Source organism: Lycorma delicatula, chromosome 2, assembly GCF_047948215.1.
Source record: "Lycorma delicatula isolate Av1 chromosome 2, ASM4794821v1, whole genome shotgun sequence".
Lineage (NCBI taxonomy): Eukaryota > Metazoa > Arthropoda > Insecta > Hemiptera > Fulgoridae > Lycorma > Lycorma delicatula.
In genome coordinates this window covers 74,144,713-74,164,936 of record NC_134456.1, presented here as the reverse complement: position 1 = coordinate 74,164,936, position 20,224 = coordinate 74,144,713, and the positions used below count along the sequence as shown (strand labels likewise).

The 20,224-nt window shown below is 29.7% G+C and overlaps 1 protein-coding gene across 2 annotated transcripts in view; it reads right to left on the bottom strand.

Moving 5' to 3' along the window:
- Positions 1-20,224, bottom strand: part of LOC142320202 (protein argonaute-2-like) — a 55,192-nt gene that overhangs the window by 9,555 nt on the left and 25,413 nt on the right. For both annotated transcript variants that reach the window (XM_075357886.1, XM_075357887.1), the window contains 4 exons: positions 18,065-18,183; positions 16,010-16,129; positions 7,772-7,887; positions 1,583-1,764 (listed from right to left, as the gene is read on the bottom strand). In XM_075357886.1, coding sequence (XP_075214001.1) covers positions 1,583-1,764; positions 7,772-7,887; positions 16,010-16,129; positions 18,065-18,121 — 475 coding nt within the window. In that variant the 5' untranslated portion in view covers positions 18,122-18,183. The remainder of the gene's footprint in view (positions 1-1,582; positions 1,765-7,771; positions 7,888-16,009; positions 16,130-18,064; positions 18,184-20,224) is intronic.

The following is a 20,224-nucleotide window of genomic DNA, read 5'->3' as shown; positions in this document are numbered from 1 at the left end:
CTGAAACCAAATTAGTCTTCTCCTAACACACTTCTTCCACTCTCCTCTCAATTCTTCTGTACAGAATTCTAGTTAAGATTTATGATGCACAAGCAGTTAAGTTAACTTTTTTGTATTCTTCACATTTATCTGCTCCAGCTTTCTTAGGTATCATGACAGTAACACTCTTTTGAAGTCTGACAGAACTTCCCCTTTTTGTAAATAACTTTACCTTTCTTTACTTTACTTTTTGTTTAACTGGTGTACCCACCAGTTAAACTCTCCTAGTTATCAAACTTCTACCAACAGCTATGTCCACTTGGAAATCCCAGAATTTCTTCTTCACAAAAAGTGATGACTGATGAAACTGATATTAAACAGAGCATTTTCAAGGTGATTTCTTGTGGTTTTGCCTGGCATTAACCCAGTCAAGACAGCTCTTGAAACAGTTCTCTACACCCTCAATTATATTTTTCATACTGACTATCAGTAGCTATTTGAGACCACCAGAACACAGCTAGACCAACCAATCACATTACATAGCCAATAAATACAAGATTATGCATGTGGAAAGAGTAAAAGGTAATAATGTCTTTATTTAAGCAATTACAATTAAAGACAACTTACAAATATCTCAAGAAATAATAAAACATTCAGATCAATCTTAACCCTGTGATACAGCTGCTAGAAATAGATGCAACATGTAAAAAATTGTATAGGAGATTAACATTATGCCACCCACTGACCAAATACTGTTACACAGAATCATTAGGTCTGGTTATTGAAAGAATATGCTGAAATTGAAAGATTTATCCTGATGATTCAATATGAAGCGACTAACACCAGGAATCATCAGAAATGTACAATACATAACATCATTCATATCTGTATCAAAGGAAAATAATGTACAACAGAAATAACAAAGAAAATTTGAAAAACACATTCCTGTAACTGAAATAATAAAAATATTTGGCACTACCTAGAAATGGAACACATCATTCACCTTATTGTCTTATTTACTTCTGAACATCTTAAAACTTAACTACCAAACTCAAATTATTCACTCCATCCAAGAAACGTTTTTTTAGATTTCTTATACATGGTTTCTGCTGATATATTTAAATAATAAACAATTTTTTTAATCACCTTAGCAAAAAGATTTATTTTCTCAAGATCTTTCAGATTTTTTCAAACCATCATCAGGAGATTAAAAATATTATTATATATCAAAAATTAAAATGAGAATACAGTCATGACTGTTAGAATGTCAACAGTATAATGAAGATAATATGGTGAATTCTGGTGGAATAAAATATAATTAAAGGAAACCATATTATAAAATATGATAAATATTTATAATTTATATTTTTACTTATCGGACAAAATTATTGTTGTTTAATAGATTAAACAATAACTGTCTCTTAATTTACCATAAGACTTTTGAAAAGCTGTTATTAAATAAAAGCTATTAAAATGTTATTCACTTGCGATTTAGCAGCTAATGGTTGCACACTAATCAATACTACTGCATAGCATAGAAAAAGTAAACATGATTCTTTTTTTTAATATATTTTTGTATTTACATAAAAATATAATTTATTACCGTAAGTTTCTCCATTATCAGGAATAACAGCTACTACCAATTCCGCTCCAAAATCTTTATAGACTTCTAGTTCTTTAACAATTTCTTCTTTCCTCGCAGAAGGTTTTCTCACCAAATGTTTTATATTTGGTTGAGGATGAATGGAAACTCCAACTATTTTTTCCATTTCACGAGCAAATTTCCTGTGAAGTACAAGTCAAAGATCAACATTTACCCTTGATTCCTTTAAAAATTAAGTCAATAAATTAATGATTAGAAATTTAAATTTTGATAATGGTAAGGTTTTCTTTACTAAAACTCTCAAGGATATTCTGTGTAGAGCTTGAAGTAAAGCGATAGGAGGAATCACACTGGTGCTAAAACTGTAAGTTGAGTTAGCACCAACACTTCACTGAGGGTCACGTCAGAAGAGTCAAAATCTCAGATAATGGCGTTTCTTTTCAGAGTCAAACCTCAGAAATGTTTTGCAAGTCAGAAAACTGATGAAAAGCAGACCACATTGTAGTAGATGTTGCTCCTGATTACTCTTTAATGAGTGTTGTTTTTTTAATTTTTCATGATTCATATTTATAATTTAAAAAACCATTCACTAACCACATATTTATTAATAATACCAGCAATTTTATATTATGGCAATATATCAAGCTACAATATAGCGTTACAAAAATTCTCATTTAAAAAAGGATGAAATCAAAATAGAGTTAATACTAAAATTATTTCAATATTTATTTACGTAATTCATATTTTGATAAAATAATTTTTTTTATATTATAAATCTTACAGTATTTTTAACAAGAAAATAAAATTGACAATTACTTTATATAAAAGGCAATTAAAACAAATTTTACACCGTAACATAAAAGAAATCAATTATGTAGATATTTCTACGTATTCAAGAATAAAATTTTCATAACTAATTTGTTCACAGTGTTGTAGAAGCTGTTTAACTAAAATGGAGAAAAAAACAGAAAGCAGCATTTCAATTGAGCATTTGCATAGCTCAAATTCAGTTTGAATTAAAATCCTACCGGTTCCCTTTTTCAAAATATCACAAAAACCTTTTTTTCGCATTTTATCACTTGCAGTTGGAAAAGCGAATGGATATGCAAATATGACTGGACCGATTGTATTACTGTAAAATCTTTGTATTAATATGAATTATATAAGTAATTATTGTCAATATGACAACAAATATAATAACCAATTTATCTTACTAATAAATAAAGTTTTATTAGTAGTGATCTAGAACTATGTAGATTTTTAAGGATTTCAAGACATCTGTAGCTTCAAATGCTTTGTGTAGTTTGTTTATGTGCTTATCTAGCTCTTTACTATCTGTAGAAGAAACTTTCTTTGTACAAAAGTAACTGCTCATAATTCTGTATATTGCTTTGACTGCTGAAACATACAACAATCTCAAAGGCCCAAAGTCACCATAGATCTCCACAGCAAAACGTTTATTGGCCTCATTCAGTAATACTCTGAAGGCATTTCCTTCAAAAATGTCTTCCTTATAATTACGGAATGAGCTTTAACTTAAGACAGACACACCAAAGCCTTTTCACAACTTACAAGAAGAACCAAACATTCCAAAACAAATGATTTATATTCCCTTGTAAAATATGTAGTTTAGGAATAATGCATTTCTGAATAACATAAATGCTATCATGCTTGTCAAATAATGATGGATTAGCAATGTTGTGGCAAAACTTAGCAACATTTTTATTTTTGCTCACGGAACAAAACACTGATGTTACAATTCACTCAATTAAATGAAACAATAAGGGCATGAAAATATTGCTGTTGCTGTTTGCTAAACACTGACCGTGATTAAAATTCTGATATCCAATACAAACTTGAATGAAATGTTGTTTATGTTAGTCAATTTGAATGGCAATTTAATGTTGTCTTTTATATGAAGAACTATCCACAATAAAAATCAATCTATTGACACTCATTAGCACACTTTTATGACCTGTTGTTCCAACCTTTCAATTTGTATTTCTGCACATACGCTCGGATTCTAATGAATCGGTCCACAGAAAATTATTGGAGTAAGTACAAAATAAATCTGCTGGATGAAACATCTTACTCATGGCAGCCATGTTTATTTTTCAATCCATTATAGCTTCATAAATATTAATTTTATCAAAATGCATGTTTGCTAAAATATTAAGCCTTTTATTTTGAACAAAATGACATTTAATTTTTTAAAATCAGTTAATAAATAGCAGAGTATGGCAGAAAATGATGTAATGTTGTATCTATTTTCATGTCCTCCACTTTACGTTCAATTCGATTAAATATTGTTTTTATTTATTGTTAATTTTGCTATTGTAAATTAGTATCAAATTAAGTAATAATTTTCTCACAATATTAGATCTAATAATTATAAAAATAAAACAACTCTCTGTATAATCTTATGTTAATTATTGTAGAACATTAGGTGTAATTTTTTTAAAAATAAACAGTTAACTACTGTTAAAAGTTATAAGAGATGTCCAAACGTCTATTAGGAAACCTGTTTTCATATAGTTTTTTTGCTTCTGTCCTGTTGCAGTTTGCTAAACCATACATTAAATGCATGTCACACATTTCCATAAAAGGATATTCAAACTCCATGATGATAAAACAACGTAACTTAAAAAAATAAACCAACAACACTGAATTTTAAACAAAACACTCACAAGTAAACAACGAGTTTAAATTACTTTAAAATTATATGGTTTTATTTTTAAATAACTTCGGAAGAAGAAGAGGGAGAAGAAGAAGATGAAGAAGAAGGAAGATCCTCTACTCGTCCCAACATCACGGACTGGAGTCCGGAACAGAGCCCAGCAGAGATGCGTCCTGAAAGGCAGCCATAACAGAAGTGGATGAAGAACTTCTACACAACCTTTCCTTTAACACTTACAAGTAAATGAAATTAAACCAGCAATTGCGACTCCTCCGGAGTAGGGGTCGCATTGCTCCCTCCTGATAGTTAGTGCCCCGTTGTGGCGTATTCCTGCTAGCCTATTAAGCGTTAGCACCGAAAGGACTTCAGTAGACGGTCTGAAGGGGAATTGCGTCGGGAGGACAGGCTTCATAAGCCTAGCCTTCCGCGGTCGGCCCATAAAATGGGTTCGATAACGCTGGTTGAACAACGGATTGGAATGCAATTAAATCCGCCTTAAATTAACTAAATAAAAAAATTACCAAAACTTGAAAAATTAGACCCGCTATTTAAAATTAACCCTTTTAAAAAACAAGCCCGATTAGAATGATCCAGCAGCAAGGGACTCTGTCCAGGTTCTGCGATATAGTAGGGAGTAATAAACTCCTGCCAACTTTGCATTCCATTCCATTCCTTTTAAATAATGTGCATGCGTTTTAACATTATTGACATGATCGTCAGCAGTAATAGTCACTGTGAAACATTATTCAAAAGTAAAAATTAACATTAGCTGTTTTACTATCATTTTAAATTAAATTTTATTGCGAGAATTATTACTTAATTTGATAATAATTTACAATACCAGAACTAACAATAAATAAAAACAATAATATTTAACTGAATTGAATGTAAAGGATATGAAAACGGACACAAAATTGCAACAATTTTCTGCTATAACTTGGCTATTTGTTAACAGATTTAAAAAAATAAAATGTAATTTTGTTCAAAATTTTGAACAAAATAATAAAATTTGAACAAATAACATACATTTTGATAAAACTAATATTTATGGAGATACAACGGTTGAAAAAATAAAATAAGTCCTGATTTTTTGGTAATTTTAAAACTTCATTACCAAAACATTTACCAAATATTAATGTGATTTTGTCTATCCGAACTTGAGAAATAAAATTTTTATACAAAAATAACAAAATGGCAGACAGGGAAAGGAGTGAAAGAAAAAATGCCATTTTTCCTAAGAATATTTTTTTTTTTGGTTTATTTTTACAAGTAGAATCCGAAAAATATACCCAGCCCAACATTTTATAAACACTCTGTATCAGATTTAAAAGTAATAAAATTAAAATCATACGCACATGTCCGTTTGTTTGCCCAACTTTAAGTGATAAAATACAATAAAAAATTTAGTGATATTTTGAAAACGGAAACAGATAGGATTTTAACTCAAATGGCTTTAATTCAAAGCTATGTAAATCCAAAAATCAAACACTGCTTTCAATTTTCTTCTACATTTAATCCTATCACAACTTCTACAGCATCGTGTTATCTGTTATTTGAATTTATATCGAACATTATGTAACTTTTAAATTACAAAGCGTTTAAGTTTATATAATAAGGCCACGTCATGTAGTAATTTAGTTTAATTTAATTTTAGGTTACGAAACATGAAGTTAGTAATAAAATTATTACATAGAAAACTTACGTAACATAAAATACATGATTTTATTGAAAACTATGAAATAACAATGAAATTCTGTGATATTTTCTATAAAATTAATTATGCAGGCAGAAAGTAACAGAACGACCTAATCACTTATGCAATTTTCATATGCATGTAGCCTCATATTCCAATTTAGTCTTTTCATTTTAAAATATATTAAATAATTTACTTGTAAACAGATATATATGTATGTAACATTATTTCCTATGCTCATTGTTGTATAAATTATATTGATAATGGGCTGTACATTGTAGCAGAATAATGGACTGTAGTATACATAAAATAATTACACACTGATTGATAACTAAATATACTATATTTATAAGATTAACAATATTAAACTATATTATTATGATGCAGAGGCCGTACTGGCGTGCATGCTTCCTCTTTCACTGTCGAACTCCGTTTGATCGTATGCAGAATGTTCTTAATACTAAAGCTGCCCATAGGCAGCGCTGAGTGTCTGATTATAACACAAACATATATTATTTTTAATTAATAAATAAAATTAACTTATACACTATCAATATTATTAATTACATAATTCATTAAAAAACGACTTTTGTTGTTAGATAAGTAGTACACAATCATGGGTGTGTCAAACTAATTTAGTAAATGCTTTGTTTCCAACATGATGTGGTACTCAGTAATTCTGAGTTACCACAGTACTGCAACGATCTACATGTCAAAAGTCATTAAAATGAATTTTATTACATCAAAAACAGGGCTTTTACATATCTTTCAGTATAAACACCGATCAGCTTATCTTGAACATAAGTAAAATATCACTTATCTTTTGAAACTTTTATGACATCCAGCCCATTACTTACCTATTTGCACTGAAATATTTTTAATATTTATGGCAACTGAACATTTTACAAGACCATCCACATCCATCAGAATCCAATGTGAAAAATAACCATACAAATATACCATGATTATTTTTGGTTAAAAATAATGGGCAGATCCTTTAAAATTCTAGCTGCGCAGCAAAGAACAAGACAATTACTCACTTGCAAAAACATGTTTAATGCCGTGATAAAAATAATTATAAGAAAAATATTTAATAATCAAATTAAACGGTTAAACTTATTAAAATTACATTATCAATAAAATCAGGTCATAGTATTAATTCTGATTAAATACACTACCATTAAAAGATCTTCATCAGTTTCTTTCAGTTCAAAAATTTACAAATAGAAACTTATAACCTGCAGTTAAAGTAAGAGTATATTAAGTTTATAATACATACATATAGTACATCTTTTAACTGTAAGTAAGCAAGTAAGTCAGTGAGTGAGTGAGTAAGTAATACTTTCCAAATGGATTAGCTGTTAACTGAATATTCAGTTTTATAATGAATTTATATTAAGTATAGCGAATAAACAGTACAGTTTTACAAAAAAATTATATTACATATTTGTTAAAACAAAGGTCTTATCTACTTGAAATATTAGCTCGATAAAAATCATATAAAACAAAATGAATAATTTAAAACAAGGTTTCCCAAACATTTTTGATTCTTGGCGCCCTTGCTGAATCCAGATTTTACGAAAGTGCCCAATGTCAAATTGCTACAATTTGACAAATTTTACCACGGGTTAGGTAAAAATAAATAAAACCCACTTTAGATCAGAAAGAAAATGTAACTGAACAACAATGAATTGAAAATAGAAATAAAATTATAATAACTGTATATATTTCATGACAAACTGAAATTGAAATAAAATTATGAAATTGTGTTTACAAATTTTGGGAACCACTGACTTAAAAAGATTACAAATACGCTTACATTAAAGAATCTTCTCTTGTTCTAAAATCCAAATTCAAAATACACCAATTTCTTAAAGAAGTGCCTTTCAAAAATTTTCCAGCTCTCCAGACTCCTTTTAATGGTCTTTTTTCTTCCTGTTCGAAATGAAAAATATATAATTTCATTAACATTTCACTTAAAACTATATATTTCTTACTTAAAAAAAAATTGGATAAATTAAAATTAATCTACTCAGTGAATGGCATTGTATATAAATCAGAATGACTATGTATGGATTTTCACTTAAAGCTCTTGGATCGATGAACTAATCTAATTGATTCTTTACAACTTTGAGAAAAATTTTATGCACAAGTTTATCTAAACCTCCACAATCACATTAAAATTAGATGCATGTTATTTAAAATGTTTTATAGTGTAATCCTTTATGTAGTAGTATTATTCTAAGTCTATGACTGAATCACGTGCAAGAGAAAGTTATGCAGTTCCTGCAAATTAAACTTAGAAAATAGAAATTTCTTGTATCAACATCGTCGGGTTGAAAGTTCTTAAGATATTTAAAGTACCCTGAAAAATAGAGTATATTAAACACTATTCTAAATCAAGAGTACATTTTATTTCACAGGATCATTTATTATGCATAGTAACGCTATGCACTACAAAATAATGTGGTCTATAAATAGCTAAAAACATGCATGTTTAATAATTTTTTTTTTTAGTAAGTAAAAAAGGTTTTGATTTCAAATTTTTGTCAATTTTCTGATTCGGGTCTGATTTTTATTTATACAGATAACGCATAAGTGGCATAACATGCCGACCATGTTCTTCATACCCTTTTGTTAAGTAAGACATGCTGTTCAAAAACATTCATATATTTATAATTTTTTTCAATACTATTACTTCTCATAATTTTATATTTCTTTTAACAGGTTGAACCTACCATTGAGAATATTTTTAATAAAGAAAATTAAAGGTGTAGATGTCACAACAATTTTTTTTCTCTATACATGTTATTATAACCATATATTGATCACTTTTTTTTTTTAGATGTAAAAACACAAAGTTTGCAAGCACTGGTTAAGACAGTAATGCTGAATTTATGAATAGTGTTGATTTTTATTTCAACAATAAACATTCATCAGAATTTATATTAACACTACAATTCATAATTATACACAATGATATGAAGTAAGGCTGAAATATATACTTATAAATGAAAATAGTAATAAGAGATCAAATTCTCCCACTATTCTGCCAACGGTCATGATGCAGTTTCAGGACTTATAGTTAGTTGACAAACAGTTCATTAAATTGAATAATATTAAAAAAATGAATATTTATAAGTTATATTTTTTAAGCGTTCAAAATTATATTCTATGAAAATTCATTTTGATTTTCTTGAAACAGATTTGTTTTTGAATAATTTCTCAAAATTATATTATATGTAAATTTTCTTTTAAGTTTCTAAATGTATAATCCAAACATAAGAAATTATGTTTTAAAAATTTTATCAGAAAATAATGGATATAGTGCGAGATCCAACATTTTGAAATCCTTCAATTAAAATATTACACTCTTAAAAAGCATTTGTTCTATGAGTAGCGATTACAATAACGCAATATGACGATTTCAATTTATGGTAAACTTGAGAAATTCTTTGGGCAACAAAAAATAACTGGAAAATAAAAAATTTTTGAACCTGTATTTACAAGCATTTTTTATTTTAACTTATAATGCTCCTAAAGTATATACATTTCCTCACAGGACACACTTTTATAAAAAATTTATCAATAGCTACCCCTCACAGCTTTGACGAATAATAAGTCTTAGATTTGATGAGAAAGGGGTAAAATGAAAGCCTTTTGGTGAAATGTTATCAAATAAAAACAACTGCAAATGCATCACCAATAATGCACCGACATTCACATATTATTGTTGACCAAAGTTCCATTTATCAAGCAAATGTAGTATACATGTATGGTGATAAGAGCTGAAACCATTTAATAATGTCTGAATTATGAAGATTTAAATAAAATAATAATAATAATATCCTTATGTAGCTAAACTCTCTCTCTCTGAAATATACAATCTAAGTTTCACATCCAGGGCAGTAAAACAGCTGTTATACATTCAATTCAAGTACAGCTAGGCAATAATGTGACTTGCTGATATTTCAGGAAATGAAAGCACATAACTAGATGGCATAAAATAGTTCAAAATTCAGATATAATCCCTATTCAAGTAGCAGATGTCAAAAATTGCCTGACCAATATCATCACAAACACTTGGAACAAAGAATGGAGAAGATTAAACACCAAATTGAATGTAATCAAAATTACTTTTATGTTGAAAATCGATATGAAACCGATGGCATCAGATACAATGGCACTGACAAGACAGAGTATCAGTCACTACAAATAAAATATTCAGCATTCATATATGCTTACTGACAAAGAAAGACCGATGTATGTGAAGCATCTACTTGAAGAGTGTACAATGCATGAAAACTTCAGAAAAGAGGTAGAGATTAAGAAATGATATTACAGCTGATTTGGAAAACTGTAAAGAAGAAACAACAATAACCTTCATACCAGCAGATTTCTAACCTGTTTATAGTAAGCCTTCAGCAAAATATTTATGTTATGTTTGACTGCAGTTCATTTTTGTAAAGATCCTTTACACCTGAGTGTAAGATTTTTTTCTGACAATTCATGTAACTTACTTAGTTTTATTAAATATTATGTTTAATTTTCTATTTTATTCAAATGTCAGGGCCCTATACACCCTTTTATCTGACAATCCTAGAGGTGATTTTTCTTTACTTTTAAACAATGTGATGAGGGCTTAAAGATGATGCCCATGTATTTAAAAAAAATATTATTTTTTAAACCCAAGCTATCCAATCCATCTGCAGCACAGACAGAAAGCAACTCTCCAGTGTGAGAAAGTAAACAGTTAAGGCAGTAGAAACAGTTTGATGCTTTTGTATGTTGTCCGACGTACAGAATAAAATTTATAAAGTATTTAACAGCTAAATTACAATAAGGTTCCACCATGTCATACTTATTAACAATAGTTATTCTGAGACATCTGACAACAGATGTGCAGTTGCCTACAATTCTAAATTTATACTTACTATTTCTAGCACTTGTACTTTCAGGCCAACAACCATAATAAGAATGATACTCTCACCTTTCAATATTTTTCGAAAACAATATCATAAAACATCTGACATTTTATTAAGGTTGACAGTTCAATAATTGATCGGGGAATTTTTTCTCCATCTAAGCAATAAATTTCTGTTAGATTCTCTCAATGAAATCAGCTGTGTGTGTAAGCTCTTTCTCTATTCCACATTATTGATGAAAATTTGAAGTTTCTCTGGGCTAGAGATTTGTACAGCAAAGAGCAACTACCGATACTCCCAAAGCGGCGACCTATGATCACTTGATCAATCCAAGGTTCCTCCAGCTTTGCTTACAATAAAGCAGATGCTGCTTTATTGTTGGTTAGAAATAACAATAGCAACTAGATTGGAAAATCAACACATTAGATTGGGGAAAACAAACCCCTCTACAGACTCCAATCTGTCTTCTGAAGCATGTTAACTTCCTTTTACCCACTACCAGGACTCCACTTCCGCATTAAAAAATTACAGGACAGCTCTAAAAACAATGTAACATCTGGAAAAGTAATTGCAACTATTAAATTCATCACTTAACCACGTTTCAGTAAATTTAATTACCTCATATTGACAGTATATAACCATACGGTACACTTAACATTCTGATAAAGTTATCATTACCCCAAATTATTGATTTGGGGTCAATCCACAGGCTATCCTCTGCTGGCAGTCTTTCAACACACACTGAATATTGCTTTAAAGAACCATACAAGAGCTAAAAGAACACTTCAGGACATTTCCCAGGATCAGCAGATGAAATGTGAAAGGAATTATATCCTCATATTTGATATTGCTTAGTACAATCCAATGATTTTAGTTTTAGGGATTCAAAAGATTCTATAACATTAGAAGAGATTATTTGACCACCTGCAGGTGGTCGAAGCGAGTTATGAACAAATCTTTCATTTTTGCTTTCACAGATTTTAACCTTCTTCACTTTTCATCTACATTCTTGCTTGAATTAAATTTCTTTTCAACCATTTTCACTGGCTCAACATTTTTCCTCTTTCTGACATCTGTAAACCTGGAAGTAGAGCTATTATCCAAGACTGGATTATTATCATAGTTACCAATTTAAAACTAAAACCAGTCTCTACATAAACATTATTAAAGGAGGAACTAGAGTTGTCAGCATTTGAGTACAACTTGGATTCATTCAATTCATCGATGATGAATAAAGAGATGGATTTTTTTAACTATGTTTGATATCTACAGTAAAAATCATACATTTTTAACAATAGCATTTTGTTTAAGAATGTTACTTTTAATTTAAAATTTTCCTTTCCAATCAGTGCTAAATCATCTCCTAGCACTGAAACCTCTCCCTTAAATGACTAATAATTAAATCAGAATTGTCAATCAACGCATGCAACTCTCTGATAAGTTTATAGAACCAATTCCACTAAATATCTGGCATAATCTGTTCGGTTTCATTGATATTGTCAAAAGCATCATCCATTCTACTTTTACTGGTTAACATTTTCATCTCTGGTAAGATCTAAAAGATTGAAGTTTGTAATATTACTCAACAGCCTTGTCACATTATTAGTCCTGACCGCAGAACCCAATTTTACTTCTTACAATAGTATCTTCATTACAAATAATCCTCATTTTCGTGAACATAAACATTTGTAGGAAGATTCTTTACACAAATTTTATTAGTAATTGATAATTTTTTAATATGAAAGAAGCAATCTCTAAAAACAAATAAAATATTTCAACAATTTCTGCTTATCAAAAAGGCACTTAATGTAGAGTGCATAGGAAACAACTACTGGTCTCTAATGTAAAGTCTTTTTAAACAAGTTAAAATTTATAACCTAAAAACTACAAACTGAAGAAATTTAAAAAAAAATAAGAAAGAATCACTAAAAAGAAAAATATGTAATGTTTAAATAAGTAAATATTAATAAAACAGAAGGAAGAAAAAATACAACTAATAATTAATTTCATAGTTTAGGGTGGCTGAAAGTGCTTTTTATCCTGTCAAGGAAGACAAAATAAAATTTTTTTAATATATAAATAAGGCCTAGTGTATCAATTAGGAAAATAATCATCCAAAAATTAAATAAGAAAAATACGCTGAAAACAATTGTAAGTGAAAAAATAAAATAATGAACTAGAGAGAAAACAAAGAAAAATATTTCCGAGACTCAAATGCTAGTTAAAAACAGGCATTCATATGAGTATCGCTAACCACTCAGCTACCAAGAGATTAAAAAATCAACTGGGCAAAACTGTATTTAAATAATCACCATTCAAGTTATTTAGCAGTAACAAACAGTACAACCATGGAGTAAAACTTTAACATTACACAAATAAAACAATTTTTTCTTTACAAAATGCTCTAGAAAAAAGACTGGTGAATAACAGGAAGTTACATGAAAAAAGATAGATGTTTGATAAGTTAAAATAAGAATTAACATTAAATAAAATTCTTAATAATGTCCAAGATGTAGATTAGTCAAATGTAACAATAGTATTATATCAAAATATAAGCAATAGATTAACCTATCAAAATCTAATATACTAATTAGAGAATATTTTTTTGTACATTGAGCAAGTTTTAATCTATTCAGTTGACATAGTCGATTTACAATCATGATCATGTTCAACTTTTGTTTGTGTTAGGTTTAAAGTAGAATAACTGATGTACGAATAATTAAATTTTTCTGTAAAATTTAGGGGAAAACAATTACAGAAACATTTAAAATTTCATACGCTAGAAGGGCAAGAGACCAGACAAGCTATTCTTGTGTTAGAAGACAGCCTTGTTCAGTCTCTCACCATTCTTAGAACCATTTAAAATCGACAATCAAATTCAAAATGTTTTGGCAGTAGATAAAACTGGTGTTTAGATATTAGAAGAAATGGCAAGAGTCAAAAGACAAACAGAACAAATATTTTACAAGGCGTGAAAAAGAGTACAAAGTGTACACATTTTGTTGATTTTTAATGCCGAAACAAAAACCAACATGTTAAATGCCGGATGGTCAATGACAAAAGAAAGCTTTTAAACTGAACCAAAACAGGTAATGAAAGTTAGCACCTCATGTATGAGTCAACTGGAAACAGTAAATGGTGTAAGTGATAATACGATATGATTATCTAAATTAGACATCAGACCATAGCTCATAGAAAAGGTTCTTGTTTCTTCTGCTTGACAAAGTTCTGGCTCATTCTTTAATTTCTATTTCCTTGTTTCGGTAAAAAGATGAATCTGTTGCCCAAGAACTGGCTAACTTTTTTCCAAAAATAAAGACTGTGATGAAAGAGATGAGAAATTTAAGGATATCTTATCAATACAGAAAACTATGACAAGCGAACTAATGTGATTCCAAAGGAAGCATTTTCTTTAATGTTCAACTTGATGTATGAGCAAACTCAAAATAAACATCGACAACTATAATGAATAAAGATTTTAATAAATAAATATGTGAAATCTGTTGTGATTTTTAATGACCTTTGTTTAGAACTGATGCACTGCATATTGTTAAGTAGATGGGATAGTAGGAAGATAGTAGAGTATAGAGAATATATCGAAAGTAAGAGATATATCTACAGGATCCCATATCTATCATAACTATTATATTTTTTAAATGTTACAATTCAAAGAATATGTAATATGAGAATGTCAACAGATTTCTCATATTCAGTTTTCTAGAGGCAAATCACAATATGTACAATCTTTCAAATGACTCAAAATAACAAAAAAATTAAATTAACAGCAATTCCTAACAATCTACATAAGAGGTCTGTAAATAAAGTAATGAGACTGGTTCAGCAAAATGTTTTATTTACAATCCAATTATACATGGACTATCACCTTTGAAATAGTTCCCTTGAGAAATCATGCAATGTTCCAAACAGTTTTCCCACTATTCATAGCACTGTTGGAATTCAGAAACCGGAATATCCTTCAGATGGTCAGTTCCTTTTTTTATGCATTTTACAATTTTAAACTGGTGTCCTTTAAGGTGGTTTTTTGAAGTTAGAACAGGAAAAAATCGCAGGGACTCAAGTCAGGTGAATAAGGTGGTTGAGAAACTACAGGAATGTTTTTCTTTGCCAAAAACTCATGTGACAAGGTGCACTGTCATTTTGCAGCATCCAGTTGTCTTTGATGGCTGGTCTGATGCAGGCAAGTCTTTCTGCAGTCTTTCACTTGTCAGTATTTACTCGGTAAACATATTGATTTACAGACTGTCCTGTAGGCAAAAACTCCTTATGGACAATATCATTACTATCAAAGAAACAAATTAGCATGGTTTTGATATCTGATTTGCTCGTTTTTGCTGTAGGTGGTGAATTTTAAGTATGCCACTCCTTGCTCTGGCGTTTTGTTTCTGGTCCATACTCAAATATTCAAGATTCATCACCAGTAATAACATTTTTTATAAAATCAGAATCAGTTTATATTCGCCTTAGAAGATTGCACCACACTTCCACCCTGTTGTTTTTCTGTTCAACAGTGAGGTGTTTTGGGACCAATTGTGCATACATTTTTTCATGTTACATTCATTTGTCAAAATTTGATTGACTGTGGTATGGTTCAAATTTAATTGTTCTGCAATCATTCTGACAGTTAATTGCCAATCGTACCATATCAAGTCTCTGATTAGCTCAAAATTGTCTCACTTTTTGACATTAATGGTCTTCCAGAGCATGGATCATCTGCAACTGACTACCAGCCATCTGAAAATGCTTTAACCACCTAAAAACTTGGGCTTGTGACAAAGCTATTGACTATAAGCCCTTTTTAATTTTGAAAAGTTTCAGTAGTATTCTCACAGAGTTTAACAAAATCTTGATTGCACAACATTGCTCTTAATTAATATCACTCATTTTTGTAACGCACAACAAAAACTCGTTTCACCAAAAATTTGTTTACGTCTCATGTGGCAACAATAGACTAAAGATATTAATATCTAATATAAATCAGCTGTTCATATAACCATACGTTTATTAGTAACTTTACAGTGTTGCCACTTTGGCTACCAAAAAAAAACTAATCTCATAACTTATTTACAGACTTTATACAACTGAATAGTTCTTCATACAGAAAAATATTTTACCTTATCATACAGCAAAACAGGAGGATTTAAAATCCTTCCAGATACAGGTGTAAAACGATCTGCAACACTGATGCCGAAATCTCTAACACACGGGTCAGAATTGAAGTCAGCCATTCTAATCTGTAAAAATAATATTAAATTATTATTATAACTAAAATACTATTTTATACATATAAAGATAATTCAGTTGCATTTTTGCAACTTTTCCTTATATTCAATGAAAATATGATGAATGATCATTTTGATTTTCATCCTTATAATGGATTAAACATGTTGAAAAAATGTTTAACACATCTGACCCATCAAAACAAATTTTACATTCTCTTTATAAAAAAGTGTATGAAAACAGGATAGAAATTATAAACAACTTTCCAAATATTAGTCTTCATTGCGATGTGTAAGGCTGCAACAGGTAAATAAACTTTAAAAAAATAATAGTTACGGTACTACACAACAATCCTAAATCAAATTCAGTTAGGATGTACTATTGTCCACTATCTGCAGATATTAATGTAAGGTTTGTCAGCGGCCCAAGGTAACATGATAAAACTTCCATGACATAAGTATTTTGTATATCCTCTCAATTTTCATAATTTTTATCCTTTTGCCGGTGAATAGTTACATCCAGTATATATCCACAGATTCTACCAGGTAGAAAACTACATAAAAAGACTGCAGCTATATGAAAATTCTTTAAAAAATATTTTCCTTGAACTAAGAAATGGACAAACAAATTTTTCTCAGTAAAGATTACACTATTTGAGCCTCTACTTTCCGCCTCTTTTAAAATTTCTGGCTATTATTTTTTTTTCTATTATAAGTTTTGTCTATTATATTAAAAGCTGAACTTCTTTTTTAATACCATTTAAGATTAATAATCTTTACTTTGTTAAAATGTAAAGGATATCATACGAGAACAGATAATTTTGAACTGTTCACAGCAAAGCTGTTAATGTCAGGACTGTTGTCTGTTCCCCAGCTGATTCTATTTAGTCACAATGATGTGTCAGTCAGGAATGCATCAAAGTACAAATAAAAACATTGATATGACTACACAAGAAATTTCATAATCTTGATCCAGGTTCTATTGTTTACATTTAAGAGCATGGGCTGAATATTTTGAAACCACATATTCAGTGTCGATTACAAAGCATCTAGGTCTAATAAAAAATATCTGAATGCCAGAAATTGTTGAACAAACCACCATCAAGCATCAAGAGTATTAACTTAAGATTTGACAAATTTCATCTGTTAAAATTCAGTGGTAATGGAAGTTTTATTTTTGCTAAATAAAATCTTAGTAAAAGGTGATAAAAATAAAACTTCCCTCAAAAATCTTTGGACATTGATGAAATCTACTTTCACATCAAAATTGTAATGGAATTTAAGGCCAGAGTTTTTCAAAAATGGGAATGTGACTTCAGAATAGTATAAAGACGTATAAGTCAGTTAGTACTGATCAATAAATTAAACTATTACCTGATGATAATTCCACATGGTTTCAGCAGGTTGGAGCTAAAGCCTGTAATGGAAAAATCGATCTGCTTTATGAACCTATGTCTTTTAATAAACTATTTCGTGCTCTGGAATAGCAATATGATTAGGCTTGCAGCGATCACCGTATGTTTATATGAAATCTCTTCTTACAAGAATTTAATCTCAAAGACAGAAATCAACATTCACTCATTACTACCTTAACATATTACTGAACTGAAGGCTAGTCTTTAGTCTAGCCGTTGGAGCAAGTTAGAATGAAGAATATTCCTTCACAATAGCAAGAATGCAATTTCATTCTGTGACAGCGACTGTTCAAGAAACAACTTTCATATTAAATAATTTTAGCTTCAATTTTCAATTATATATGAATGAAAATAAAAAAAAAAAATTAATTTAAGTAGATATTTACTTTAACTGCTAATTCTCTAAACAATCTATTTTACAAAATATTTAGAAATTATCTCTAAATAAAAATGAGAAAATATATAAATCAAGATTAAAAAAAACTATAATGGTTTTTGTCTTAGCAGATCAATTACAACATAATCATATACTCACAGCTTCCAGAATCTTTCTTTTTCGTACATCTGCGGGTTGTGCAGCACTTCGAACCATTGACGCTGTTTGTTTTTCATTAAGTTTTTTGCTAAAGCCTGACCTTTAGCAATCGTACATAACTAAAAGGAAAAAACACAATTCTTTTTTAAATAACAAAATAAACATGAAAATCAAGTTTTTATATCTAATTAAAGTAAATATAAAAGCAGGATTTCATATATATTTGTTTACGGTAAACTGAAAAGTTTAAAAGTTTTATTTAAATTCTGAATTGGAAAACCCGCCAAGGAAACAGTAATATTTATGGTCATGATGAGCCTGACATACAATTAGCAGATTTAATCTTCTCTAAATGTCGGTCACATAATGCGCAATTAATAAGTAACAAATATTTTTGCAAGATTTTTGAACATTTTTTTACATACGAGGATAAGTCAATTACTATCCCCAATTTACTTATATTTTTGTTTATATTGGTAGTACTATCGTGTTGCGTAGATGACGCATGCATGGTTTAATTGCTGTTATGTCTGTACAGGTTTGATGCTGCCTGCCGTTAACCATGGCTGCTCTGCTTTCTATTTGCACCAAAGAAGAGCAACGTTCAGTGATCCGTTTTTTGGGTCGGAAGGCATATCAGGGGCCAAAATTCATCTAAAACTTTTGGTACAGTATGGGAACAGTGTGTTGCCACAACGAAGTGTCTACGAATGGATTGAAAAATTAAAAAATGGTCGCACAAGTGTTACGACAAAGGAGCCAGACACGATCGTTTACCACCACAAATGAGGAAAACATTGAATGTGCATGTGACATGGTTTTCTTTGACAGACGAGTAACTATTGATGAAGCGGCACATCGTTTGCAAATTAGTCACGGTTCTGTCTACGAAATCATCCACAACAGAATTGGGTTTCATAAAGTCTGTGCAAGATGAGTCCCAAAAAACAACTCAAACAGTTGCATAAACAAACACGCTTGGACATCTGCCAAAAAGATTTGGATCGCTATGGTAACGAATGGGACATCTTCTTAGACAGAATCGTCACTGGTGACAAAACATGGATCCATCATTACAAGCCCCATAAAGGGAAACCCAGCATAAAGTTTGGCACTCACATTTGTTCCTCCATTTCTGGATATTCTATGCTGGACGAAACCTCTAGAGGACATGCCATATTGATGACACTACACATGTACTGAATGTCGTACAGAATTGCTGCTGGGGAAGCGTGAAGACAACACAACCCGTGCTGCCACAAGACGATATATTCCTTTCAGTTCACGAAAATGGCAAAAGTCCAAGTTTTTGTCGACCTATATCAATTTTTTGGGGATTAACATGAAGGTATAGGTGCACAACTTACAGAGTTGAAGTTTATTCATCTGAACTTCTGTGACTTACTTTGCTATAATGGGACCAATTTTTTTGTAATGTTAATTAATTTTTTTTTATAATGCCAATTTGGAAAAAATATAATAAATAACACCAATCTTTTGTAGGTAAATATTTGTTTTTCTCTTATATATTTTAATTATCTGATGCTTGTTTACCTATTCTAAATGTTATTATTTTAAATTGTAAACACTTTTAAATTAGAACTCTTAACATTTACAAATAAACTGGCTTCACAATTGGAAAAACAGTCAAACATAAAAATGAATATTTATTTGCTTGCATCCTTACATATTTACAATACTAAATTTGATACTTCTTATGCTACCTAAGTAAACATCATCACACAGCTACATGCAAACTATCACCTGATATCTGGCATTATAGTATTCTCCATGACCAAACAGAACAGAACTTGACAAAACAGAACGGCAAAAGAGCAGAACATATATTTAAATTGGTCTAATTTCAATTGATTAAAGAAAATACAGTATTTATTTTTTGACTATTGAAGGGAATAATTGGAATAATACTCATATAATATAATTAAATTTTCTAGTGAAATTTATTTAGAATTCCTGACACAAAACGTGCATTTAAATAAAGTAAAGAACATATAAGTAATATCAGATTATCTATTTATTATTAAAGTAAAGTAATTTATTTATTAATTTTGTATTTAATCATTCATATTTATCGCATAATGGCAGAATAGGGGAGAACAAATACCCATTATTTTTATTTTGACATTTTAGTTAATTTCT